The sequence below is a fragment of the Delphinus delphis genome, chromosome 18 (genome assembly GCF_949987515.2).
Source record: "Delphinus delphis chromosome 18, mDelDel1.2, whole genome shotgun sequence".
NCBI lineage: Eukaryota > Metazoa > Chordata > Mammalia > Artiodactyla > Delphinidae > Delphinus > Delphinus delphis.
This window is the reverse complement of record NC_082700.1, coordinates 3,846,258-3,874,166: the sequence shown is the minus strand read 5'-3', so window position 1 is coordinate 3,874,166 and position 27,909 is coordinate 3,846,258. Positions and strand designations below refer to the sequence as shown.

At 43.5% G+C, this 27,909-nt stretch overlaps 1 protein-coding gene across 1 annotated transcript in view; it reads right to left on the bottom strand.

The window, feature by feature from the left end:
• LOC132413675 (phospholipid-transporting ATPase IB) overlaps window positions 1-27,909 on the bottom strand; it is a 518,461-nt gene that overhangs the window by 147,173 nt on the left and 343,379 nt on the right. Inside the window, exons 28-30 of the mRNA XM_059995779.1 lie at window positions 12,508-12,582; window positions 5,623-5,745; window positions 3,582-3,660 (exon numbers count right to left, since the gene is read on the bottom strand). Of these exons, the coding sequence (XP_059851762.1) occupies window positions 3,582-3,660; window positions 5,623-5,745; window positions 12,508-12,582 (277 nt within the window). The remainder of the gene's footprint in view (window positions 1-3,581; window positions 3,661-5,622; window positions 5,746-12,507; window positions 12,583-27,909) is intronic.

Sequence of the window (27,909 nt, the reverse complement as noted above, 5' to 3'; positions counted from 1 at the left end):
GAAGAAACAAACACACAAAACCCACGCTCTTGCCAGACCTTATGTATTTCTCCACACGGCTGTCTTATCTTCCTCAGAGGCAAGTCCCATGGTGTAACTCTCCTACCTTAAACCCTTCACTAAAAGAAGTCCCCATGTGGGTTTCGGTGATCTGACTGTCACCTAACACCCAGAATGCTACAGCGACTAGGGACGCTGCTGCAGACCCAGAGGGGATGCTGGAGATGTGTGCAGACGTGTTCTGATTCACAGTTGCACAAGGATAGGGAGAAGGGTGACGGTGGGCGGGTTCACCGACCAGGGCCAGGGATGCTCAGTGTCTGGAAACGCCCACCAGAGGCTGGACGAGGTCCCGAGTTCCACCCCCCGACCCCCACCCCATTGGGAGCCACTGCCCACGGGCTCTCCCAGCTCCTCGGCAGCACCAGCCCTGTGTGCTCGTGGCCCCAGCCGGGAATGCTTCTTCTCCCCGCCTTTACCCATACCTCCCGGCCCTACTGGATCATCCCCTATTCATCTTTTAAGAACTCAAGTGTCATTTCCTTGGAGAAGATGCTTCCTTGACCCGCTAGACTAGGCTGTGTCCCGGTATTACAAGCTCCCCCTGCAGCCTGTAGGACGCAGCACACTGGCCAGGAAGCAATTATGTGTGTGATTCCTGATGGCCAGCTCTGACCTTATGGAAGCCCCCGGAGACCAAGACATGCTCTTATGTCCACCGCACCCTCGGCGCCTGGCACGTCATAGGTCTGCAGTAATTTTGCTGATCAAGTTCTTCTCTAAACATGCTCCCTCCTCTCTAAACACATTCCCAGTCCCTGGGTCTGACCCTCCTTGGGCTCCCCTGGATCAGGAAACCTAACTAGGATTCTTGCCACCAGCTCGCCTCCTACCATTCACCTTAACGAGATATGATGGATTCATTTTCCCCAAATTGCTCTGATCACAATACTTGCCTTGATCTAAACTCTACTGACTGTTCACTGCCTCCAAAGCAAGTCCCGATTTCTCAACATTGCATTCCAAGCCCTCGGCAATCCGGCTTTCACCTGCCTTCTCCCACTTTGCCCTGCCTTCCACCCCGGAAGGGATGACCTTCTCAAGCTCTCCACATCTGTCTAGAACCGCTCTCCTTCGTTTGCCTCTTCCTCTAACCCTGCACATCTCCCTTTGCCTGGACTTTCAGGCTAAGGCTACACATCATCTCCTCGAACGAGCCATGAATCATCCCACCTGGAAGGCGTCTCTCTCAGCCCTCTACAGTCCGAGAGCACTTTACCTGTATTTTACTTGAGAATGATTTTCCGCCTCGCGAGAGAACTACCCGCTAACTCACCAGACGGCAAACTCCTTGAAGGGTGAGACCCGCATTGATTCAATTACCCACCACCCTCAGAATCTACCACAGTGTCTCAGACATAAGGACCACATGAATGAACAGCGCTAAGGAACAATAATCATTTCGCTGTCTATTAATGGTGAGAATTTAGAAATTCATCCTAACATAGTCATTCCATTGGTTAGAGGACATCAGCTAGTGACCAAGAACACCAACTGGCCTCAGGTTGTTCTTTGCTAAATACGCTTAATGTTTGCTATTTATTTCACCTTCAACAGTTTCCCTCAAAAGGTTACTGTTGGGCTTCCCTGGTGGCGCAGTGGTTGAGAGTCCGCCTGCCGATGCAGGGGACGCGGGTTCGTGCCCCGGTCCGGGAGGATCCCACACGCCGCGGAGCGGCTGGGCCCGTGAGCCATGGCCGCTGAGCCTGTGCTCCGCAACGGGAGAGGCCACGGCAGTGAGAGGCCCGCGTACCGCAAAAAAAAAAAAAAAAGGTTACTGTTTACAACACAACCAAAAGAAAACCTCTGTGCTGAAGGCATATATGATGAAATAGTGATGGTGATGATGATTTTAAAGATGGGGAAAAAAATCATTCTTTCGGCTGCTTGGCCAATTGCTAATCTGAGGGAAGCAGGTAAGGGTGATAGAAACCGACTTGAAATTCACCTGGTGATATCTCTTAGGTAAATTAGTAACCGTTTGGAGTCTATCCCCTTTCAAATACAGACCATGTTAGGAGAACGAATGGATTTACAGGATGGAATCTAGGTGAGCAATAATGATCCCAACATAAACTACAAACCACAATCTCAAAGCACATATTCATGACTCGGGATCAGAAACCATCGTCTTTGCTGAAAACAGGCCCTGCTCGCTCCTTCTGAAGCAGGCGAGTGAATGACCATCGCGCCAAACCTCTGTGAGTCCAAAGGCAAGCACCGCACGTTTAGGGACAAAGTCTATGCCGAGAGAAGAGGGTGGGGGGCCTGTCTCTTCCTAAGGACGAAAGGTTGGGCTCCTGGCCGAGAGAACCCCTGCCAAACCTGTTCTTGTGCTCACGAGACACACAAGACACACCACCTCCCAGCCCCAGCCCAGCCTGATACAATGACAGCTGCTTTATCACCAAACTGTCAGAGCTTCTAAAACGAACCACAGTCAACACTCTTATCTTTGTGAGCCCTTACTCACAAAACCATTTCAAAAGAAATTAAATCTACTATTAGTGAAGATGAATCACAGGAAAGCGTTATCATTCAAAGAGAACGATTCCACTAGAATGCCCCTTTGGGGGTGGGGCCGGAAGCAGAAAACTGTATTTTCTGATTTAGAGACTTAGGGACCCTTGAAGGAAAAGGGCATCGGATGAAACTGAGAGAAAAGGTCACTGGGTATATAACACACTTGTTGGGCATGCATTTGACAGGTTAAAGCGCGTCAGTAAGGATGAATCATGTCCATCTGAAACACAGAAAAACACTGACAGAAACAAAGAAGCTTGGAAACTTCCTATTTGTTGGTTCTCTATACAATGAAAGGCCTTGTCTAGTCAACATTTGGAGTGATTTTCCCCAGGGGTATTATTATGATTTGAGGGGTAAAAAGTAGCATTCTTGTGACACATTTTCACTTTTTGAGACTAAAAGGTATGCCTCTTTAAGAGGTCACATTGTGGATGTATTAAGAAGTATGAACAAATACACCCCTCCTTCAGCTTAGGGAAGACTGAAACCAACAGGGAGAATCAGTCCTCCAGCAAGCTTTAAACGTTTGCTTGAAAAGCGTACGTCAAGGAAAGGAGACTTTCGGAAAACTGGGCATAAGATAAAACTCTCACGAGATTTGAGTTATTTGGCATAGAGGTACGTCAGGCTTGGAAAACGAAAGCCCAAGTACTTAACAGAAAATTTCAAATTGGTGCACAAGAGGCATCGATGTTTCATTATAGGACAGTGCTTTTCTTCAAGATCCTTGACTCAAATGGTTATTAAAAATAAAGTTTAGAATTCCTAGTATTTAAACTCTCCAGGCAACTGGAAAGAAAATGGGTTCTCCGAGCCAGAATGGGTGAAACCTACAAGCTAGTAATAAGCCCATCAGATGTTTCCTATGTTTTTCTTTTGAAATTTGTTCCTGTGATCTCTGGGTCTGCAGAACTGGGGAAGAAAATTGTGAACAACTGGCGCTGAGGGGCTGCAAAGCTACCCGCTGAGAGTTGGATCTCGAAGCCATTACCTACCGTGCTCCAGCGCTTTCATGGGAAACCAGAAGAGGATGAGGGAGTGGACCAAGGCGTTGATGCAGTGACCCCAGAAAACCTAAGGGAAAACAAACCAGGGGAGTCAGGAGCTGCCCACACTCTTGAACTCTGTGTAGCTCAACAAGCCCCTCATTGTCAGGGATGCTGGCTGCGATGCCCAGCTCCAGAAGGCGAAAAAAACCCCAATTTTTTACATACAGATGACTGGGCTATCTCCAGATAATATTAATCTAGTACAAAGACCTAAAGAGATATTCCCGTATAAACAGGACAACATACAATCTACCCACATCCAAAAAATAAATGACGATGCATTTCCTTTAGAACGGAAAGAAAGACCACATTTTATAGTCATCCAGAGAAAGGGTATTGGGTCAAGCTGTTAATGAAGAGACGGAAACCATACTTCTGAAAGCATGAGAAACATTTAAGATGTAAATTCCTACACAGCTCACTCGCTCTTTCGTTTCACCCCTTAAAATCCCTCCCATACAGTTTTTCAGTTTTTAGGATTTAGATGAATATCATACACGTTTAAAAATTCTCTTTAACACCTGAAAGGTCAAACAAAAGAACACGAAGTTTAGTTTCTTCTAACTTATAGTTTCATAAATGCATGTCACTCATCTTTTTAACTGTGAGATGACAGAATTACTAAAGCCAGATTGAATTGATTTAAAAATCTACAAATTGTTCTGGGAATTGTCATATATATATAGTTGGATCTTAAGTAGTGATGGGACAACAGAAAATAATGAGAAATTGTAAGACAGTGGGATTTTCCTATTTTAAATGCTCATTTTTTTCCTGTCTTCTCCCTGCTCTCTGTATGCCCCCTGTCCCCCCACCCCCAGATCTTCAAAATGCTTGCAGGTCCGTCTCCGAGCATCCTCAGCTCGGCTCCCTTTCCAGTGGGTCCCCTCCCTACCTCTCTCCTTACGTGGCCTTTGAATTCAAACTCTGTTGTAACGATTTACATAAACAATGTGGAATAAACAGGCCATATTTCCCATTGACAGAGCCATGGTGAACAAGGACCGATATAATTAGTCAGCCCCGTCTCCTTGTGCATGGAACACACTAGAACCAGCAGTATCCCCTTGTGTTTTTCCAGATGTGGACACGCCTGTTACACTTTCCCACACAGGAGGCAGCCCTGAAGGAAGACAAGCACGACACCTGGCTCAAAACGAAGCCTTCAGAGACTGCTCTCTACCGAGGACGCCCGTGGCATCCTCCCTAAAGCCTTGGTTGGTGTCCACGCAGGCTAATCACACACAACCGGCACGTGGTGTCTTAACTGAGCTGGGCATCGAGCCTCTGTTCCAGCCTCCAACTCCCCGCCTGCACAAGCACCGGAGACGGAAACACGGCGATGCAGGCATGTGGGCATCTTTGCCTCCCAACCCAGCCGGGTACCTACTTCCCCTCCCAGCCGGGGGCCCTCACCTCTGCCCTCCTAGCTGTGGCTGGCGGGTCAGTGACACACCAGACTCCTTAGCCGCTCCTGATGGCGGGACCCCTGTAACACCTAAGCCAGGCTCATCTCAGGACTGCCTACTCCACGTCTGTCTAGATGTTTTCTCTTTCCTGATCCACCAGACTGAAAATAATACCCACGCCTGACTCGATTCCTGTGCTCACCTCTGGCCAACTTTCCTCACTGGCTAAAGGGACATCTTCCTGTCCCTGAGAACCAGGCAGTGACGGAGGGAGGGCCGTGCCAGGCGACAGGGCTCTATGGGGTGGGGGACGATTGGATCCTACAGGTCCTGGGGCGTGCGGGCCGCTGGCCACATGGTCATGGGGGGCCCACACAGGGAAGAGGAAGGCGTTACTGAACAGGAAGGGACGGACGCTTCCTTCCCGATGTGGCAGCTCGAATTCACCGTGCTTGAGACACCGGGAGAGACCCGGGGCCTCACCTCCCTTCAGACGCCCCCTCTGAGCAGGTACCAGCGCTGAGGGACAGGACACAGCACCTGTGCCTTCCGAGGGGCCCTGCGCATGCGTGGCTTACCTTGGTGTTGAAGCCCTCGGCGTTCTGGGTGATCTTGTAGAGTTGCGGGAACCTCAGCATGCTCTCCTGGCTACAGGACCTCTCGAAGATGCCCAGAGTGAAGGGGGGCAGCGCCGTGAAAATCTGCGTAGACAAGAGTGCACCATCACCAGAGGCCCTTCCTTCCCACGGTTCCGGTGGTTCAGGTCTACGCGATGATGACTTAGCTCTCGACTGAGTCCAAACCTGAGGTTCAGTGATTCACGACTCCCCGGACACCCTCCCGACAAACGAACGAAAGACCATTTTAAACTGTTGCCTAATCAGCATCAAATGAATATACTGAACGCTAAAAACGACATCCTAAGTATCTGATTAGCCAAGAAGTCTGTTCCAGGAACAACTGCCCTCCTCTGTAGACGAGCTGTGACTTAGAATCCTACCGTGGTGAGCTCTGTGCAGCGTGGCAGTGTTTTCCTGTGAGTGCTGGGGTGCAACTTTCCATCCTGATTTCACACTCACATTTCAGGAAGCACTATGCACTTCACCCACTTATCCATTCGATGGACTTTTAAGGGGAATGCATGATGGGCCAGGTATTGTGATAATCCCCAGGGAAAGAGAGATTTAGAAGCAGAAGGAGGAAGAGGCAAGGAAGCAGGTCCCTGACTGCTAGGAACTCCGTCTGCTGCAGAGCTGGGGACGGGGCAGCTGGCAACAGGCATAGAACAAACTTAAAACACGGCACTCTGCAAAATCACTCCTGGGGGAGAGGAGAGGGGGAGTCAAGGAAGGATGCTTGGACTAAACAGCATCTGCCCTGTAAGGTACTGCACCTGCAGGATTTGGTGGGAGGGACGCAGAGGGAAGCACCCCCATGAAAGGAGCACCCATCACAAAGCTCTGGGGCACAAACACGGGTAGCACGTTTGTGGGGAAGCTCTAGGACGTTCAGGACGGCGGTTAGCTAGGGACACGGCACAAGACAAGGCTGGGGTGGAGATAGAATGACCTCCCAGGATGACGAGCTCTTGGGCAGAGGGTACTTCCCTTTTTTAAAAAAATTAATTAATTAATTTATTTTTGGCTGCATTGGGTCTTCATTGCTGTGTGCAGGCTTTCTCTAGTTGTGACGAGCGGGGGCTACTCTTTGTTGCGGTGTGTGGGCTTCTCATTGCAGTGGCTTCACTTGTTGCGGAGCACGGGCTCTACACATGCAGGCTTCAATGGTTGCAGCACATGGGCTCAGTAGTTGTGGCACGTGGGCTCAGCAGTTGTGGCTCACAGGCTCCAGAGCGCAGGCTCAGTAGTTGTGGTGCACGGGCTTCATTGCTCCGCGGCATGTGGGATCTTCCCAGACCAGGGCTCGAACCCATGTCCCCTGCATTGGCAGGCGGATTCTTAACCACCGCACCACCAGGGAAGTCCCTTGGACGGTGCTTCCTAAGACTGTTACCTTCACCTGTCCTCTATAGCGTGTGACATAGCTGAAGAAGAGGGTTGGTACGAGCACGTCACCCAGCCCAGGCGGTGCGGCAGACCCGAGGACCACCTTCTCCTCGGGTGTGTGCACGGGTCGCTCCCTACTCTGCATCAGCATCAAGCAAATCTGGACCCACGAGCCCAGCGAGCTCTCAGGGCCGTGGGAACTGGATGTGCGTCTCTACGAGAGTTCTGATTGCACGCCAGTTCCCGGGAGCCTGAACATCCGACCAGAGGAGTCAGCCTTTTCCAAGTCTGCTGGGATAGAGCAACTAGAGCTGCGGTGGGGTGAGGCCCATAAAACTCACCAGCAGCTCCATCTTCACCCGGGAGCGTAGAGGAAAACAGCCCTGGGCTGTCAATGTTCTACAGATTTCAGGGAGAACAAGATCCAGAGCGGTGGCATTCACATCTCACAATAACAAACGCTAGAGCAGAGCACCCCACAGCATCTCAAAAGCTCTGCACACTCAGTATATAAACTCGCCCTCACTGTTTGGTTAAAGAAGCTATCTGCGTACTCTTTACACAGCCAGCTTTATTTTTTCTTTTCCTTTTTTCACTTACTTCCTCCTTCCTCCCACTTCAAATCCTCTCCCCCATCACATCCCCAGGCTAACAACCACCCAGCTTGTAGCATACCCCTTCCCCCTCTACACACACACTGCTCGGGATCATTATTTGTTTTACAGAAACAAGACATCAAACACATTTTCTTCATCTTATTTTTCTCATTAAACAGTACACCACGGGAAGTCCCCAAGTACCCTGGGTTTGACCCCGAAGCAGCCTTTTTCAGGCTCACATAATATTTCACAGTGTGGATGGATCATAGTTTTTCAACCATCGCCTATGGACAGGCATTCATGTTATTTCTAGTTCTTCACTGCCACAAACATCATGTAATAAACACCTAGAACACACTGTAACATCTATCCTTTATCTCTTATTTCTATGCGAAAGGTTCCCAAAAGCAAGTCTGTAAGGGTAAAAAAATCCATGTATTTTAAACTTTAGAGGATGCTCCTTGCTGCTTTCAGAAAAGGTTCCCATTGTTTATCTCTCCCTTCAGAAAGGACAACAATCTTCTCCCTGCTTCCCTGTCAGCAATGCTTGTTATATTCTATTTAATACTCTCCAGCTTGAAAAATTAGTATCCACCTAAGGTTTGACTCTTACTTTGAAAAAATGTTCATTTCCCTGGACCACCAACTTTAGCGCTAAGTTCCCTGACTTATTTGTCCAGTTCTCTGTCAGTACCACATTGACGTGGTTATGGAAGCTTTATAGTATAGTCAGATGTTCAGATAAGTCTACCTTTCTGATTGGTCTTTTTTTTTTTTTTCTGATTGGTCTTTTTTGAACATGCTTTGCATATTTATTCTTAGATGCCTGTTAATTCCATTCATACCTTAATATCATTTTACGCAATTCCCTTCTCCCCCCACCCCCGAAACAATCATCCGCTGGGATTCTATATGGAATCACATAAATTTATATACTAATTTTGGAAGGGTTGATACTAAGTTTTTTATGATACTAAAAAGGAAATAGTATGACTATTTCCTTTTTAGTATTTCCATACAAGGAAATAGTATGACTTTCCATTTGGTTAAATCTTGTTGCATATACTTAGGTAAGATTTGGGGTGTTTTTCATGGAAGTACTATAAAAATTGTTCCTGTGAAATGTATAATTCTAATTGCTATTTTGAAAGGAATTACTATTCTCCTTGCATTTCTAAGCGCTCATTGTTAGAATTAAAAAAAAAAAAAAGCTAGTGATTGCCAGGACAGAAAACAACTATGGGTTTTTATATATTTATTATGAATCTGGCCACCTTATCAAATTTTCTTATAATCCTAGTATTTCTTTACTGGTATGTTTTGGGTTTTTTAGATGTACAGTCATATATGAACATATTTAACGTGGCCATTTTTGGTGCATATATTTGTATAAGCACAGAAATATTTTACTTTTTCCTAGTATTTGTAATAGTTATTTAATTTTCTTGGTAGTTGCTGAAAATTCCAAAACAATGCTGAATTATATAGTGATGGCAGGAATCCCTGACTAATTTCTTATTTAAAATGAAATCATTTTAGAATTTTACCATTTATGGCAATATGCTGCTGGTTTTTTTAATAAACAGCCTGCATTATAGTTAATTGACTTATTTCTTTCCTATATATATTATTTAGGGTCCTTATTTTGGAACGGGCAGCTGAATTGACTCAAAGACTTTTGCACCATCTACGGATGGGATCACATTTTCCTTTTTTTGGCTGATACATAATAACATTTAAAAATTTTGAGCCTCCTGGATTCCTGAAATAAATCCTTTGTCAAATATTTTATTCTTTTGAGACATCGTTGAATTCTATTTGCTGATACCTTATTTACAATTTTTATATTTATGTTTATAAGACTGGCTCAGTTTTCTTCAAATTCTGCTGGCTTGAAAATTAAGGAGGAGATATTTTCTGAAACAGTGCTCAAAAGAGTTATCTCTTCACTAAAGAGTGGATAACATGTAGCTAAAATCCATCTGATCATGGTAGCTTTTGTCACCGGTAGCCTCTTCAGTCTCATTCTACTCATAACCTAAAATGATGTAGAAATTGGACTATGGATATAATGAGCATCTAATAGGATGGCATTGATTCACGACCTTGGGAGATGGAGGAGTTTCAATGCTATGTAATCTGCTCTGAGAATGAGACTGAGAAACGATGACTTTCTACTTTAGCTGGCTTGGGGAATCAAACATGAAGCGTTAAGTACCGAAAAGGAAAAAAGCAATACTGCTTGCAGAAAATGGCAAGGGATATAAGTGATTCACTTTGTTATAAAGCAGAAACTAACACACCATTGTAAAGCGATTCTACTCTAATAAAGATGTTAAAAAAAAAAAAAGAAAATGGCAAGGGAGACTCCAGCCCAGAAGAGGGGTCAGTAGCAATGTCTCAGATGTCACAAACTGCGGAGGGACCTGGAGTGGAAGCAAAGGCTAAACAGAGGAGTAACCACAAAATTGGAATACGGGGTAGTAGGGCTTAGACAGTAGTATTGTATCCGTGTTACACTGTATGATTTTGATCATTATACTGTGGTTATGGAAGAGAATGGTCCAGCTATGCACTACACGATGAACAGTATGGGCATTATGTCTTAACTGACTCCCAACTGGCTCAGAAATATACGTGTTGGAATGTATGTGCACACGAGCCTACGTACGCACATGTGTGCGTGTCTTCAGAGAGACGCATGTGGTAGGCAAAATGCCAATAATTGATGAGTCTGGGTATACCGTTCTCTGTACTCTTTCTTGCAACTCTTCTCTAAGTTTCTAGTTATTTCAAACAAAAGTTACCAAGACAATTGCTATGGGGGCAGACTTCCAAGTCCTCAAAAGCTTTGGTCCTTCCAGTGATTGACTGTGGAGGCCAATGACCCTCTGACCCCACTGGATCTGACTGTCCCAACTCTGCCACCGCTCCCTGGTGACCGTCTCCCACACTGGTACCGTGGACCCGTGGTCACAGGGCCATTTCACCTGGGAATTCACTTCTCTGCTGCCGTATCGTCCCTCATCTGGAGGATACAAAGGGGATAAAACATATCCCCAACCCTAGGGATCAGAGGTCATCGTGGGTCTTAAACTTTAATGTGGGTAACCACTGCTAGAAAGTTTTATTTAAATTTTTCTTTTGCTTCTCAGTACCTCTGAGAAACTCTTCGTTAAGTTAGGATGATGTTTGGGAAATCTGCATCTTCGGAGAAATCCTGGTGCTTCTCCTGCAAGTGGTCTGGGGACCATATCTTGACCAACATCATCCTATAGCCTATGGGCATCTCAGGTGTAATAGCCACTCAATACGAGTTTGTTGGACGAATCTGAACTGCCCAAGACTGCAGGGTGCTAAGGAAAGAACCTAGCACTCCTGCCTGAGCATGAGAAGAGGGCTAAGATCCATTTATCGTGTAACCAGTGACATGTATTTCAGTCCTTAGCACTAAACATAGCCTCCTAGGTCCCAGCCTTCTAGTTACAAGTACGTATGTGGGCCTGGGTTGGCCACTCCCAACACTAAATCACTACGGAGCAGTCAGTATATTTCCCCCTAAACGGTCACATAATTTTAACCTACTCAAAACACTTTTAAGTCCTGCAAAGTTAACCATCTGTCCAAGGGGAGGCCCTGGAGCCCCTTTCCATGTGGTAGGGGGTCAGAGCAGCTTTTCAAGCATAGGTGATACGCGGCCGTCAATTCAGCCCTGCTCTCATCACCTGTCAGTTTTGTCTTTGGGGGCATAATTATTAGCAACAAATGTACTAGTGTACTTTGTAGTGAGTAACACACTTACCGTCTTCGGAATGCTGCCTAAACCCAAGATCTGAACTTGGTTCAGTGGCATCTTAGTCTACACGTGTGACCCTCTGAACCCGTCGAGCTCTGCAGGGCTGAAGCAGCGTGTTGTATGCGGCGTGTTATACATAACACCTAGCACAGCAGCTACTAAAAAAGGGTGTGTGTGGGGGGGAGGAGTCTGAGAATGGATGATTTGAATAGCCAGCCACGAATGTATATACAAACCGTAAATACTTACAGCACCACGATTTATCTCATTGTATGTCTGGTAACTTCCATCTATGTCTACCTATGATGGCTGCTTCAGAGTATAAACTCCCCCAGGGCAGAGAATGTCAGAGTTAGGGTCCAAAGCAGTGGTGAAAGTGCAACTCCAGAAATGTGGCGTACTCGGGTCTCTACAGCACCAAGCTATACCCCTTGCCAGTAAAAAAAGACTGAGTAGCTACACAGTCATCTTAGTCTATAGTTTATATTTATGTCTAGCTTTTGAATTCATTACAGTCGAGTAATGAAAACAGAGCTCTAAAATCATGAAAAATACCAAATAAGCTGATTACCATTCACCATGGGAGCTGGAAGTCAGAATTCATTATGTTAGCACTAACTGTGGGAGGAAACATTCTTCCACAAGGACAGATACGCTTTTAAGAAGGACAAAAAGGACACCAGGTTACACGTTGTATATTCGCATAGGTTTAAGAATTCAGAAATAAAATCACGGAGTGGAATGAGTTTAGACGTAGCTCAGAAATTTTTTTCTTGAGCTAAAAACATGGAAATGTTGCCCGGGCATTTAGTCAGGAGGTAACAAGGGTCTATTTTCAAGATATATGGGTTAATAATTTCATGGGGTTATTCAAGAATGATCTGCTATGATTGAAACCATGTGTGGAGAGTTTGGGCTTCTGCAGGATGTGGGGCAGCAACAAAGGCCCTAAAGATGTATTTGTGCTGCCTGCCGTGGAGGCAGATGAGGGACTTAGGTACACTTCCCAGACACAAACAGTTTAGCTCTGCACGCCATCAGAGAGAAGTGGAGAACGCTTACCACGTTGTACAAGCCAATGCACCAACGTTCAAATAAAATCTGCCCAGAGAATCCATTAACGAAGGCGAACCAAAGCTGAAAGAGAAAAAAGTGCATGAAGTTTTGTATCAATATGGACCTAAATGCTTCCATTCACCGAAGGCGTGGTGGGGAATGTGGACCACCAGCTGGACACAGCTGCTGCGAGATAAAGCACCAGAGGATTGCAGCCGCGGCTCTTTCACAAAATACAGATTCCCAGTATCACAAATACCAGTATTTTAACAAAAATTTAAGGCGTACATCGACTTTAAGAGGTAGCACGTACATATTTACAGAAAAGCAGTTTATGTTTAATTTACATCTAATATGTTTTGTGTCAACACTTTCTCAATACTGGAAGGGTCTCAACTTCATGTTCTTTCTCCTATAAAGTTGACTCGATAAATATGATTTATCTTTGTAGGACTTTCAAATAGATAAAAATAAATAAAAAACCACAGAAACTCCTCTGTTGGTCATGTGTGTTCTTAGCTCATAAAATACTGACCCTCCTTAATCAAATGTCCACCACCTCAGCAAAGGGCAACATGCTCAAATCATCTTTTGGAGTAACATGGATGTATAAATAAATTAAGTACAGATTATATCTTCAAGTAGGCCATAATTCTAATTGATTAGGCAAGACTGACATAAAAACAACTGCAGAGCAAAGTGCCAGGGACACGAACGACAAAAAAAAAAATTATTGGGATGTCTCTGGTGGTGCAGTAGTTAAGAATCTGCTGTCAATGCAGGGGGACATGGCTTCGAGCCCTGGTCCGGGAAGATCCCACATGCCGCGGAGCAACTAAGCCCGTGCGCCACAACTACTGAGCCCGTGTGCCACAGCTACTGAAGCCCGCGCGCCTAGAGCCTGTGCTCCGCAACAAGAGAAGCCAACACAATGAGAAGCCCGCGCACCGCAACTAGAGAAAGCCCGTGTGCAGCAACGAAGACCCAACACAGCCAAAAATAAATAAATTAAATAAATAAATTTATAAAAGAAAAAAAATTATCTTAGAGAAGGAACCATTACCAGGTATAATTAGGAGAAGATATGGAGGTGGTGAGAGTGAAGCAGAGGATGGGCGAGCCATAAGGAGGCTGAATGGAAACCTGATTTAGAAAAAAGTAAATACAGAAATACGGGATACAAAACGCCGCTGTTTAAAATTCAGCTGCATTTATATGATACAGCAGGATCCCGGTGATGTGGGGTAGTCTTTAATGTACCCCACGCTAATCACAGAATCCACCTTAGTGGTGTAACATCATGACAGACTGAACCCATTACTACAGTGGAAGGACTCTGGCAACACAGAACAGCCACCCCATAATAATCTGGGTTGAGATTAACTCTGCTACTGACATTTTACTAAGTCAGATTTTTCTAAGTCAGTTTCTTGACTCCCCCAGACTAAGTTTCCTGAGCCAGGAATTGTTCCCAGATTTGCACAACTGTACCCAGTAGGATGCTTGGTACAAACAGGGACTCACTCACCATGTCCCAGTGGGATCGAACGAAATACCTCAATTCAACCGCCAGATAGAGTTTTCTTAGCACAGCTTTTCATCATCTCGCTCCCTCATTCAAAGGACTACCAGGGATCCCTCCGAAATCTAGGATAAGCTTGCTGACCTTCAAAAACCCTTCCTCACTCCTATGTACTCTTCATGTCAACTACCTCCCCAGAGGTCCCCATGAGGCCTGGCTATTCTCAGTGAAGAAATACTGGTGGAGAACTAAGAATCAGAAGTTTGTGCTCTGCTCTGCACTGAGAATGCTGTCACCACACCTCTTCAAATATTAGCCATCCCCCAAACAACAATTTTATTTGCACGGCCTCCCTATCACATGAGGTCTCGGCAATCAGTACTCCAACCAAACTTTTAGTGCAATGAGAGTCCAGGTCCACACCTGATTCAAGCATACTGATAAAGTGCTTCAAGGGTCTTAACCTAATTTTCCCAAGATTGTGTTATACTTTTCTATTCAGACAATACAGAGAACATTGATAAATATCTACTGAACACAACTATTTTATTGCTTAATTCAGTTAATGCAGTGCCTTTTGCTGAAGGTAGAGTAGTACTATTTTTACTGTCCTCCCCTCCCTAATATCAATAGAAAGCAGGAAAACAATTGAAAATAGAAAAGTTATTTTCAAGGAAATTATGAGATAGCCTTAATTAAAACTACAAATGACATAGAATAGAGGCTGAAAAATATGATGAAGTAGGATCAAATCAAGGGAGGATGTCAATAGAAGACAAAACCTTCCGAGGGAAAAGGTTTCCAACAAAGAGGTGGAACAACCCCAGAAAGAGCTGAATCAGCGCTTATTCAGAGGGTGAGATACAGAGGTAGGTATGAGTCATGGCTGAGGTCCCTGGTCCAATTCAACACAGCAGGCAAACCGCAGTTCAAGGGCAATGCGCACACAGATGCCTTTCCCCCCGAGAAGTGACTGAGGAGAATGGCAGGGCACGGGACCGAGCAAAGAGCACAATCAACTCAGCTGATACCAATCGAGGCAAAGTGAAAAGAAAGAAATGCAACTTCACCTAACAGGAAACCTGTGATGCACAGAAATTCCCTGTGAGGCATGCTGAGGAGAAGAAATGGTGGCGAGGGAGGTGGTCATTACTACAGAGTGACAGGTGACCAGTGCGGAAGAGACAGACACGGATGAGAAAGCGTTCTGAAAAAACTGTGAAGCCCCCTCCCCTAGACATCATCAAAAAATAACAAAGAAAAAATACAAACAGAAGAAAATGACATATAAATAAATGATAATAATATGAAACAATCTCCACAGAAAGAACCAGGTCAAAGCACAGAAAAATATTTTGAATGCTCCTGACGAGGCGAAAAGAGCTGAAGAATATGTGGTCTTTCACTGAAACAAGAGCTAAAATGAGATGTGTAAGATATCAAAGAAGGAAACAGATAAGGAAAGGTCGATGTGACAGATTAAGGCCATGGAAATAAAACCCAGAATGGACACTGCTGAAAGCAGTCAGGGTAGGGTAGGGCAGGCTCGAGAAAACTGAGCAATGAACGAAAGTTAACATTGAATTTAAGAGAAACTGACTGCCTTCCAAAGATAACAACAACAACAAAAACCCCAAAAGGTGTACCTTAAAAAAAAAAACAAAGGAGAGGGCTTCCCTGGTGGCACAGTGGTTGGGAGTCCACCTGCCAATTCAGGGGACATGGGTTCAAGCCCTGGTCCGGGAGGACCCCACACGCCACAGAGCAGCTAAGCCCATGTGCCACAGCTGCTGAGCCCGCACTCTGGAGTCCGTGAGCCACAACTACTGAGCTCGCGCACCTAGAGACAGTGCTCTGCAATGGGAGAGGCCATGACGTTGAGAGGACCCCGCTCGCTGCAACTAGAGAAAGCCCACACGCAGCAGCGAAGACCCAACGCAACCAAAAATAAATAAATTTATTTTTAAAAAGGTATAAAAAAAAGCATGGAAACAAATGTTCGAAGATATAATAGAAGAAAAATTCCTGAAATATTCTAAAACCTTAATCAGCCAATAAATAGAGAAGACACCTGTTGTCTCCAGGAAACAAAACAAAGGCCACCAAAAGATCAACAACCACACAAACCCTGATACATGAATTAATGAGTTTTAAAATTTTATAGGATCAGTTTTTTAATATATTCAGGCAGAAAAAGCAATTAGCCTACGAGGGGAAAAGTCAAGTTTGGCTTCATGTTTCTCGGGCACAGTAGACAACACCAGAAGTCAGCAGTGGACGTTCACAAGTCCTTAGGGAAATAAAGCATGACGAGAATTTCAGCAAAAGGTAGAAACCAAGGAAACATCAAGAGTTGAAAACATAACATGAAATATGATGACAGAAGTAATACCAAATATGTGTTATATTAATAATACATTTAAAAATGCTGAATGGATAAAAATATAAACCCCCAAATATATGCTAAGTACAAGAGAAATGTGAAAAAGAAACACTATTCGAATAAGATTGAATTCATGACCCTAACTTACAAAGCCCTACAGTGGACAAGGCCCTCGCCCGCCATTCTGAGGTCACTGCCTTTCCTCATGGAGCTGCAGTGGCCCTCCACTGCTTCCCTGCAAGCACCAAGTATGGAACCAGCTTCTTTATCTTGTACCCAAATGTGAGGCAATTATGTCAACAGCACTGGGTTAATAAACCACCTTTATCTCACTCTGTTGAAATACCCTTTAACATATAATAAATTACCATTCTGTATAGGAAAAGTTATACCTGTAGAGTATTGTGGTCTCACTCCATATACTCAAACTAATCACAGATGGCTTGAACACTTAACCATAAAAAACTAACTCAAAGCATTAGGAAAAAACAGGAAAATAAAGTTATTTTTTGTATGTGAAACTGACTCTCTGTATGACAAACTCAGAAATCAAACAAAAAGAGGAATAAATTTGAAACAATTCATTTCTATAGCAAAAAATATTAATAAAGTTGAAAGAAGATGAATAAACAGTACACATATATTTGTAACGTCTGTGAAGATCTAATTTCCTTACTATATAAAGAGTTCCTACAAATAAGAAAGAAAATGCCAACAAGCTGTTAGGAAAACAGGGAAAGAATATACAGGCAGTGTGATCACAGGACACAAAACCACTTATAAATGTAGGAAATCTCACTTTTTATGAAACACACACACAAAGGGATATCATTTTTTTTTTTTTTTTTTTTTTTGCGGTGTGTGGGCCTCTCACTGCTGTGGCCTCTCCCTCTGCGGAGCACAGGCTCCGGACGCGCAGGCCCAGCGGCCATGGCTCACGGGCCCAGCCGCTCCGCGGCATGTGGGATCCTCCCGGACCGGGGCACGAACCCACGTCCTCTGCATCGGCAGGCGGACCCCCAACCACTGCACCACCAGGGAAGCCCGGGATATCATTTTTTACCCAACAAATGGGCAAAGATTTAAAAGCTTGATAACCAGAGAAATCAGCTACCCTTATACCCAGATGGTAATATAGCATTGTCCACAAATATGTTTAATATATTTTTCCTTTGACCCAGCAATTCCAACTTTTAGGAACATACTCTATATCCTATAGCTATAATCACATAGTATTCAACATAAAAATACAAGGATGTTACCCTGGCATTATTTGGAAGGATAAGAAATTAGAACCTGCATGGATATTGGTAGCTAGTTAAATGGATATAATTCATCCACAGCGATGAAATACTATGTAGACATTAAAAAGAGCAATATAGGTGTGTGAGCATGGTAATACAGAACTCTCCCTGATATATTATTACATGAAAAATATCAAGGTAGATGTTGAGTAGTCATGATTATGCAGAGCAGGTGTATACACTCTCATACGCATGGCGACTTTCCGGAAGACCCATGAGAAACTGTTCACGTTCATTATCTTGAGGGAGCAGAAGTGTTCTCTAGGTGGTGGTATGGAGACTCACTCATACCTCTCGTACTATTTTGAACTTTTTAAACACGTTCATGTTTTATTTAGATAACTGTTGCGAGCAGTTATTCTCAACTAGGGTTGATTTTGCCTTTGAGACACTTGACAGTGTCTGGAAACTGTTTTGAGGGCGCTGTTGGCAACCAGAGGGTAGAGGCCAAAGATTCTGCTAAATACCCTACAATGCCCAGGCGAGTTCCCTACAGCAAAGAATTATCTGGTCCAAGATGTCAAGGGTGCCACTATTGAGAAACCCTGGATGAAAGAAATAGGTTCATTAGGTCAACCTGATAAAACTTCGAAATAATGTTGTAACGTGTTTGTTATAAGCAAAATAACGCCATGGGACAGACTGCAGGAAGCCATGATTAAATCTGTGTGTAGCGGGTGAGGATTCAGAAATCTTCGCTTCTTTTCGAGTAATTACTCTCTGGCCTGACGCCTCATGCATAGAACCACAGGTCTTACTCTTCAGAGGCCGTGGTAGCAATGCATGTGAATGCAGACCTTGACAAAACTAGATCCCTAAACCAGAAATAGATCTTGATAAATTATTAATGAGAAATCAGTTTAAAGACTGAGAGTGAATTTCATATAACTATGACATTCTAGTTGTTGAAAATACACAGTAAGGGGAAAAGATCCTAAGAAATCAAGCTTCTCTTTCTCAGCATTAACCTTTGCTCTGAGCAATCCTAACCATGTCACAATTTTTAATCTTTACTTCAGATTAACATCCTTGATTAGCTGAATGTTGAGATATTTCCTCTAAGCAGCCAGTGTTCTGATCCTGTCCAAGTTGGCACTGGCTGGACCACATGTTTCTTCAAAGATTTTTGATATGTTTGTCCTAATTTTTATCAGTTGCAGGTGCTGCGGCTTTTTGAAAAGTATAAGGCAGCTAATTTTCAACATTTCCAATTCAATTTCAATCTTCATTCAAATAATCCATCATTAGGTGATCAGACTTGTGTATTTCATTGGAAAGATTTATTTGGGAGAGAAAAAATTAAAACCTAAATAAACAAAACAAACACAATTCATCTTCTAATTTCAAAATCCACGAGCTGGTTTTCTCTTACACTGTAAAGACTCAAACTTGATTTTATTTTGGCAAGATTTCCCTAGGTGAAATGGAAAAAGTAGGAGAACACACTGTATTTTAAAATATTTATGTAAACGTACTGAGTTTTTACTTTACTTATTCACAGGACAGGTACACGATGGCTCCCTGACACACTATAAAATCAGACTTTCACAGTGGTTAATCATATACAAATGTTGATTCATCTACAAAAAAAGAAAGCATTGCGCCATTCATGAACATCAATGTCATTTTTGGAGGACCACGGTTTCAAGCTGCGTGCCCAAGCACACAGTCCGCGATACAGACAGACTGCCCGCCCCCTCTGCTGTGCGGTTACTCGGACCACGGCTTCTACAGACACTAAATCTTACTTTTCTGGATTAAGGGGGCAAAGATCCCTCTGCTTTCACTCTGTTAACTAGGAATGCTATTAAATGGATACAGTCAAAGCAGAGAGCCAGGTTCTGCCCGGACGGCCTCAGACTTGTGAGCTGGGAGGAATACTGGCCAGTAGTGATGGTTTGCCAAGCTCCTGGGGTTTCTCCTGCTCAAATGTAGCGCTGTTATGAGCGAACTGACCCAAACTTATTAAATGGCTTTTCCTTCTTGGAAAAAGATCCTTTTTTTGCTTTAACTGCTGCCCCACTGCCAAAAATGCAGTAACCGTCCCGGCTAATTGCACAGACTCCTGTCTAGGGGTCCCAGCCGCCACTGTACCACATTGGCAGCTGGACCTGCTGCCACTCAGATTCTCAGCTCCCAGCCACATACTTGGATGATTGCTTCATCCGGGAATGGGGGGAACTGTTCCTCAATTTACTCGGCTCTTCCAAGACCCACGGTAGAGGACTGAAGTGGAAAAGTACCCTACAGAGAGTAATTAAATAAATTAGCCATTCGGTTTCTCACTAAAGTGGCAGCAACATCATGATCTAGTGATATGCAGTCAGGAGTGAGCTGATTAAAGATATCTGTTTAAAAGTCAAAGGGCTACAATCTTTTTGGAATTCGATCTGGCAGTATGCATTAGGATAAAAAAGAAGCATACACTTCATCTAGAAATTCTATTTTTAGAAGTTCATTTCTCATAAATAAAAGCACCTGTATATAAAAACATATCTTGTTTTGCAGTACTGGTAACAGTGGGAAACAAAACAAAACAAAACAAAAAGCATAGGGGGAAACCCCTTAAAGTTCTTTATTAGGGGATAAATGCAGCAATCCTGTCTTTTAAAATGTAAAATCTATATGTATGTAAATGAAGGAATGTACGCCAGAGAAACAGTATGAGATTGACAAAACAAAAGGCAAAGTGACTAGGTTAAGTCATTAGGTAGGTAGACAGGAAATTAAGGGAGAAAAATCAGGATGCTATTATAGGGTAAGGATTATCAGAAATTAAAAAATAGTAACAGCACAAAAATAACAGTAGTAGCAAGATAGCCTAGGAACTTCCCCTCCAGTATCTTTTTTTTTTGCAGTACACGGGCCTCTCACTGCCGTGGCCTCTCCCGTTGCAGAGCACTGGCTCACGGGCCCAGCCACTCCGCGGCATGTGGGATCCTCCCGGACCCGGGCACGAACCCGTGTCCCCTGCATCAGCAGGCAGACTCTCAACCACTGCGCCACCAGGGAAGCCCCCCTCCAGTATCTTTTGCCCCATAAATATGGGACTGAGTGGCCAGAGTTAAATGAAGACTGTGGTAATAAACAGGCCGGGTTCGTCTCTGAAATCTTTGGAGAGTTTTTTCTTTATGGGTCAGTCCTGGACAGGCCCAATGCTAGCAGCAAACACCACATACTTACAAAACTTCTAAGGATTTTTTCAAGGCAAACCAACACAAGAAAGAAAGTTACAGAGTAACGGGTACAGAATCCATTTTTTGTTTCTTGTAAAACCACAACAAAAATGCCACATGTTTACGTATTTTCATGAATGCAAAGAAAAGCATGGAAGCTACTTACTACTAGTGCAGAAATAAAGGCAGCTGAGAGGAAGTTACTTTTGCTTTATACACTGCTACTGAGGGGGCTATGTTCTAGTTTGGTGAGAATAGGACTGAGTTGACGCCCTGCATTCAATTTGTGCTTTTCCTGGAATTTCTTTTCTGTTCTTTCCGGAGGGGGAGGGCCGAAAAAAGGACCATTCCAGGGCGCGGCGCTGGGCTTGCCACATTTGGGAGCGCCGCCTGAAGTTGGGCGCACAGCCTCCCGACGCCCTGCCGTTGGGCTGGTGGAGGCCGCAGCACTGCTAGGGTTGTATCAGTCCTCCTGTTTGCACTATTTCTTTTTGCGACCATGGCCCCGCCTTAAGTATTTCTAATTAAGAAACAAAACCTCAGGAAACCGAAACTTAACCAGCCGCTCTCGCTTCTGTAATTACGCCTGCTGACCCCCCCCCCCCGCAACCGTCCAACCAATCAGACGGCGACTAGTGTCTCTGTTTAAAAGTCAACCAATCGGCGACTAGTGTCTCTGTTTAAAAGTCAACCAATCGGCGACTAGTGTCTTTGTTTAAAAGTCAACCAATCGGCGACTAGTGTCTCTGTTTAAAAGTCAACCAATCGGCGACTAGTGTCTTTGTTTAAAAGTCAACCAATCGGCGACTATATTTGTGCCGGTCTATAAAAGAGCTGTACTAAACTCCGCCAGGGCCTCTTAGCGTCACGGGCAAGGAGTGCGCGGAGGTCCAGGTTCGAACCTGCAATAAATGACCCTTGCCGTTTGGCTTTGACTCTCGACTCTGGTGGTCTTGTGGAGGGGCCTCGCGACCTTGGGCATTTCACTACCATCCAACAAAGAAGCACTCCTTTCAAGAATTATGTAGAGGAGAAGGCCTCGTTACTCTGTCACTTCACCGTGTTCATTTCTCTCCGGTACTTTCTGTTGCCTTGTTACCTGTATACCCCACCATTTGTGAGATGCGTGCAGCCAGAGATTATATCAATTCCATTCACTGAATTGCTACGTGATCAGGGCAGCTTCCTTAATCCCCGCCCCCGCCCCCCCAAGCTTCATGTTTAAAAACTTTTTATTTTATATTGGAGTATAGCTGATTTACAATGTTGTGTTAGTTTCCGGTGTACGGCAAAGTGATTCAGTTATACATATACGTGTATCTATTCTTTTTTAGATATTTTTCCCATATAGGTTATTACACAATATTGAGTAGAGTTCCCTGTGCTATAGAGTAGGTCCTTGCTGATTATCTACTTTATAGAGAGTACTGTTAATCCCAAACTCCTAATTTATTCCTCCCCACACCTTTCCCAAACTTCCATTTTTAATGAACGAATGGAAAGAAAACCACACACTACAGAACCGTCATTGTTGTTTTTGATGAGGATGATAAAAGCTAATGTGTTTTTAACGCCTACTCTGCACAGAACCTTCGAGCAGAACCTTCTAAATGGAGCACAGTATCTCATTTAAAGCTCCTAGCAACCCGAACAAATAGGCATGGTCTGCATTTCACAAATGAGGAAACCAGGGCACAGAGACAAAGATATTGTGGCTGCTACCAGATAGGTGTTTGACAGACTGTTATAGTTAGTCACAGTAGACCCTACCTAACAAATCAGTGACTTTAAAAAAAAAAAACAAGTTAAGGCGATTCAGAATCCAATCAATATTTAAGGTAACTAACCAGGCTGTTGACAGTTTAAGACTGTGACAGGAGCAAAATACTTCACAACTATAAGCACGTCAGCAGTTCAAAAACACTTATTAACAAACTGATCTCATTCTTAAGCCTCCAATGCCATGGAAGGAAGCTAAGGCTCCTTTTCAGATTAAGATATAAATGCCTTTGAAAAACACACCACATAACAAAATGCAATCACTCTGGTTTTAAAAACATTTCCCTGCAATATTTTAAGCTGAAATCTCACAGTCCTTGGCTAAATATCGTTGAAATCGACCCAGCAGACAAAAGTAAGCCTCTCACCTTTCATTATCCAGATTTTTTGAATAAAAAAACACCAATTCATACTAACATGACCATCTAAGTTATGTTTAAAGGGATTAGAATGTCAAAAGCATAAAAGAGGAATATCACATGCAAATAAATATAGCATATGATGCGCACCTAGAAATTTTCTTGCTTCAGCTGAAACATTTTCTTTTCCATTAAAATCCCAAACGATGTAAGACGTTGAATCTTACAGCTCAAAAGTCCCACAAGTTAGTAAAGGGAAATCTCGTAAACACTTTCAATGTTTCCTTAATTTTTCAGGGCTACCAAATGACATGCTTATCCTACGGACCATCAGGTAAATACAGAATCGTGTTTCCTTCCCATAAAAGATCATAATACCGACCAGATGCAGTACGCACAATTAAATCGATCTTTAATACGGAATTCTTGGCACAATAGAATGTAATTGCTCCAAATTGTGTCAAGGACTACGTACATTTCTTAATAGTTCAAGGCTCAGACCCTCAGCCCAAATCCCGTGCTCCAGTGTTAGGAGACCAAATCGCCCTGGAGGCTAGTAATGAAATAATGAAGCTTTCATCTGGGATCACTGGTTAGGATCTGTTCTCGTCCATTAATGACACAGTTGTTTCCAACCTCCTGGTGTTGGAACAGTGGCAGGGGGTTTATTACAGAAGAGGTAGCAGAAATATGTATAAGATCATTCCGTTTATGGATAGGACCTATGGCAAATATCTGAGAACGTGTGTTTTATAACCAATAAAGGAATGCTCTTAACATATGGATGGTAAGATTTAACGCCTGGCTCCAAAGACCAGGGATGTAAGAAGGCAAGACTTCTGATACCGTCTCTCCATCCCCTTCAGCCACTTGATGCCTGCAACCTGGGCGAGGTGTGACATTTCTTTTCCTTATTTATTTGTTCTGGAAAGTGGGGGAAAAGGTCTGTCTACTCTCTCAGAGAAGGATTAGAAAAATCATATGCATTTTTAAAAGTTCAGTTATCGAACTGTTTACTAAGACCCTGCTTCAAATTATGCTGTGCTACGTGCATCAGTCACAAAGGTGAAGCAGACACCGCCCTTGCCCTTAAAGACCTCACTCTGGTTGAGGACAAGTTTGGGATGAATCACAAGTATGGGAAAGTTCTTTGGGAAATGGGTTCTGTCTATAGGACTCACCACAGCTTTCCCCAAGGTGGTAGGTACTAGCTGGGTCTGGAAGTGTCAGATTCCATCATCAGCTCATGGGGGCAGAGGACTATTAAAGGCAGAGGAAAGACTTGTATGTAATCATAGCAGCTGTGAATTTCCAGGTGGCCAGAACAAGGATAATGAAGTGAGAGGAGAGGGCTGGCTTCAGACTCTGAAGGACACTGGACAGCTGTTCTTCAAGGTTGCGAACAGCGCTGCACGCATTGCCCTAGAGAAATGTGAAAACTGTGTGTCTACATATCTGAAAAGACTCGCTCAGTATAGCTTTACTTATTTTATTGTGGTAAAATGTACATAACATTTACCATTTGAACCGTTTTTAAGGGTACAGTTCAGTGGCATTAAGTACACTGACACTGTTGTAAAATCATCATGACCGCATCTCCAGAACTTGTTCATCGCTCCGAGCTGAAAGGGTTCCCATAACCAGCAACTGCTCGTTCGTTCCTCCCACGAGTCCCTGGTAACCACTGTTCTGCTTTCCGTCTCTCTGAATTTAACTATTCCAGTTACTTCATATGAATGGAATCAGGCAATATGTGTCCTTTTGTGTCTGCCTTATGCCTCTTAGCATAATGTTTTCAAGGTTTATCCATGGGGTAGCAATTAGCAGAATTTCAGTCCTTTTGAAGCCTGAATAGTATTTCAGTGTATGCACACACCACGTTTTGCTTATCTATTCAATCGCCGATGGACACTTGGGTTGCTTCCACCTTCTGGATACTGTGAATAATGCTCCTCTGAACACTGATGTCCAAGTAAATGTTCAAGTCCTTGCTTTTGATTCTTTGGGGCATATGACCAGAATGGAATTGCTGGATTATACGGTAATGCTATGTGTTCAACTTTTAAAGGAATTTCCATACTGTCTTCCACAGTGGCCGCACCACTTTACTTTCCCACTAGCAAGGCACAAAGGTTCCGATTTCTCTATCTTCTCACCAACACTTGTTACTTTCTGTGTCTTTTTTTTTAAAAAAAAGTAGCCATCTTAATGAGTGTGAATTCGTATTTCACTGTGGTTTTGGTTTGCATTTCCCTAATGGTTAGTAACCAACGACCACAACCAGAGGTGAAGCTTGGAGGTGAGAGGGCGGAAGACGAGTTTGTTTTGGGGGCGTGTGAGAGCCCTGGGGGCTCTCCAGGGAGAAATTCACAGTGCAAGGCTGATGCTCAGGGGAGAAGCTATATAAGGAAAATGTTTGTGATATTAGTAAATAGATAGTAATCACATCGACGGGAGAAGAAGTCATCCAGTGAGGGACACTGTGTCAGGAAGAAAGAGGAAATCCATGGACGGGGCTCTGGGTGACAGCAACATTTACAGATCAAGGGCCAAAGACAGAAGCGAAGCAGAGGCACTGTGCATTAAATTTTATAAATGGTACTTAAAGTTTATAGCTCATTTATTTTAACCCTAAGTAAATATTTATTCACGGGCCAGGCACTTCTGGAAGTCTACCCAGAGGCCTTCACTTATACATGACCGGACAGAGCAAGGCACAAAGCCGGGTCCAGAACCATTGCTCTGGGGGTCGTGGCAGAGAGCTATGGGGAAAAAGGTTACAGATGAGATCAAGCGAGTCCAACAACCCTGTCTGTACAATCATAGCAAACACCACATGAGACAAAAGCTGAAATCATGCCGCACTTTGTAAAGGCAGTCGCCTACCCTGCCCTTTGTCCCAGCTGTGATGTTCAAAGTTCCTAACGATCAGTTTGGGGCCCTGACAAGTGGCAGCTTCCTCAAATGCCCCACATTGAGAGCTGCTTCAGTAGGTGTAATCTCAGGATCTCTGAATGAATGAGAACGGGAAATATCAATAGAAGCGTCACCTCTCTCAGAGGTGCCCCAGGCCTTACGAAGGTGTCAGTATAGGGGAGAGTGACGCTGGTGAATGAGACGTACAGCTTCACATGCAAAACCTCCTTGAACACTTTTTCCTTTTTCTTCCCCCTCTTCTCAGCTTTTATTTTCAGAAGGAATATTTCCTCAATAAATTCAAAGCAATCAAACTACTCTGATAGCATTTTATCGCCTTTTGTTTAATTGTGGCATTATTCGCGTTTAGAACGTAATTTAAAATAATTTTGAGGCATCGATATAGCAACTCGTCTAGTTTAAGTGTATGTATTTATGATTTCAGAATAACAGTCTAACAACCAGCAGAAATATTTTTCAGTCCTGCTAACATGCCTAGAACATTAATGTAGACAGAGAAACAGCAAGTACTGACGGCACTAATTACAGCCTGGTATGTATTTTACGGGGAGTTAAATTCTCAAAATAGCCTTTCTTGCTACAGATACTTGTCAATCTTAGACTTCCACTAAATAAGCTAATATACAATTTAACTTGAATCTTATCTATAACACAGTTAATTATTAACAGCTGGGAAAAATTCAAGAATTCATTCCACAGAAAGCCCTCCTGATTGCTATCCAAGGATGTATGCACGTACATGGTAATAATGATGCGTTCTTTATACTCGCACAATAGAAAACCCTTTTTCACGACAGGATATGAAGGAACAGGCATAGTGCTTGTCAATATTTAGATTTGCTAAGAAGTTTGTTCTCAGTTATTTTTATAACTTTTTTGGGAAATTCTTTCAGGAGAGGAAAATAAATGTGATAAACCATGGAAAATGCTGTCACCTTTCACTGCAGGGCCAAATTACTACGAGCGTACTTTAATTTTATGGTCATCTGAAATGTATTAATTTATTCAGTGTTTCAATGTTTACAGTATTTGATGAACGTTACAATATGTAAATAAGAAATAAATGAGCTAATTAAAGAAAGTCTAAAACCACATATTGGAGCTTCTACAAAGAACTTTCAAAAAACAGGAAAAAAAACCTAGACAAAATAGAGAAAAATACAGGAACAAAAGAAAACTTCAAATAAATTTTATTTCACATCCTCAAAGAGATATGAGAAGATATTACGCCTATAAACGAAGATCGGAATGTTACTCTAAAAGTAGGGGGAGAGGGGCTTCCTGGTGGCTCAGTGGTTAAGAATCCGCCTGCCGATGCAGGGGACACGGGTTCGAGCCCTGGTCCGGGAAGATCCCACATTCCACGAAGCAACTAGGCCCGTGTACCACAACTACTGAGCCTGTGCTCTAGAGCCGGCAAGCCATGACTACTGAAGCCTGCGCGCCTAGAGCCCGTGCTCCGCAACAAGAGAAGCCACCGCAATGAGAAGCCTGTGCACCACAAGGAAGAGGAGCCCCTGCTTGCTGCAACTACAGAAAAGCCTGTGTGCAGCAACAAAGACCCAACGCAGCCATAAATAAATAATTTATTTTTAAAAAAGTAGGGGGAGAAAGAAATAAAGCACTTGTAAATTAAAAAGAAATAAAAAGATTAATATTTTTTAAAAACCTCAATAATGGGACTAGCAGATAGACGAGGAATCTCTAAAAGAGCAAAGAATAAGACAGAGTAATCGTAAAGAAAATATAAGCAGCTTGGGAGATACATCCAGAAGGTTCAATATATGACTAAGCTATAGAAAGACAAAATGCAGAAAATGGAGGATGATATTACAAAAAAAAATAATACAGGAAAATTTCCCAGACTAAAGAAAACCAGTCTCTAGGTTGAAAAGGCACATAAAAGAAAGACGATCCCTCCCGTTCCCCAGGTTTTGCAAATTTCAGA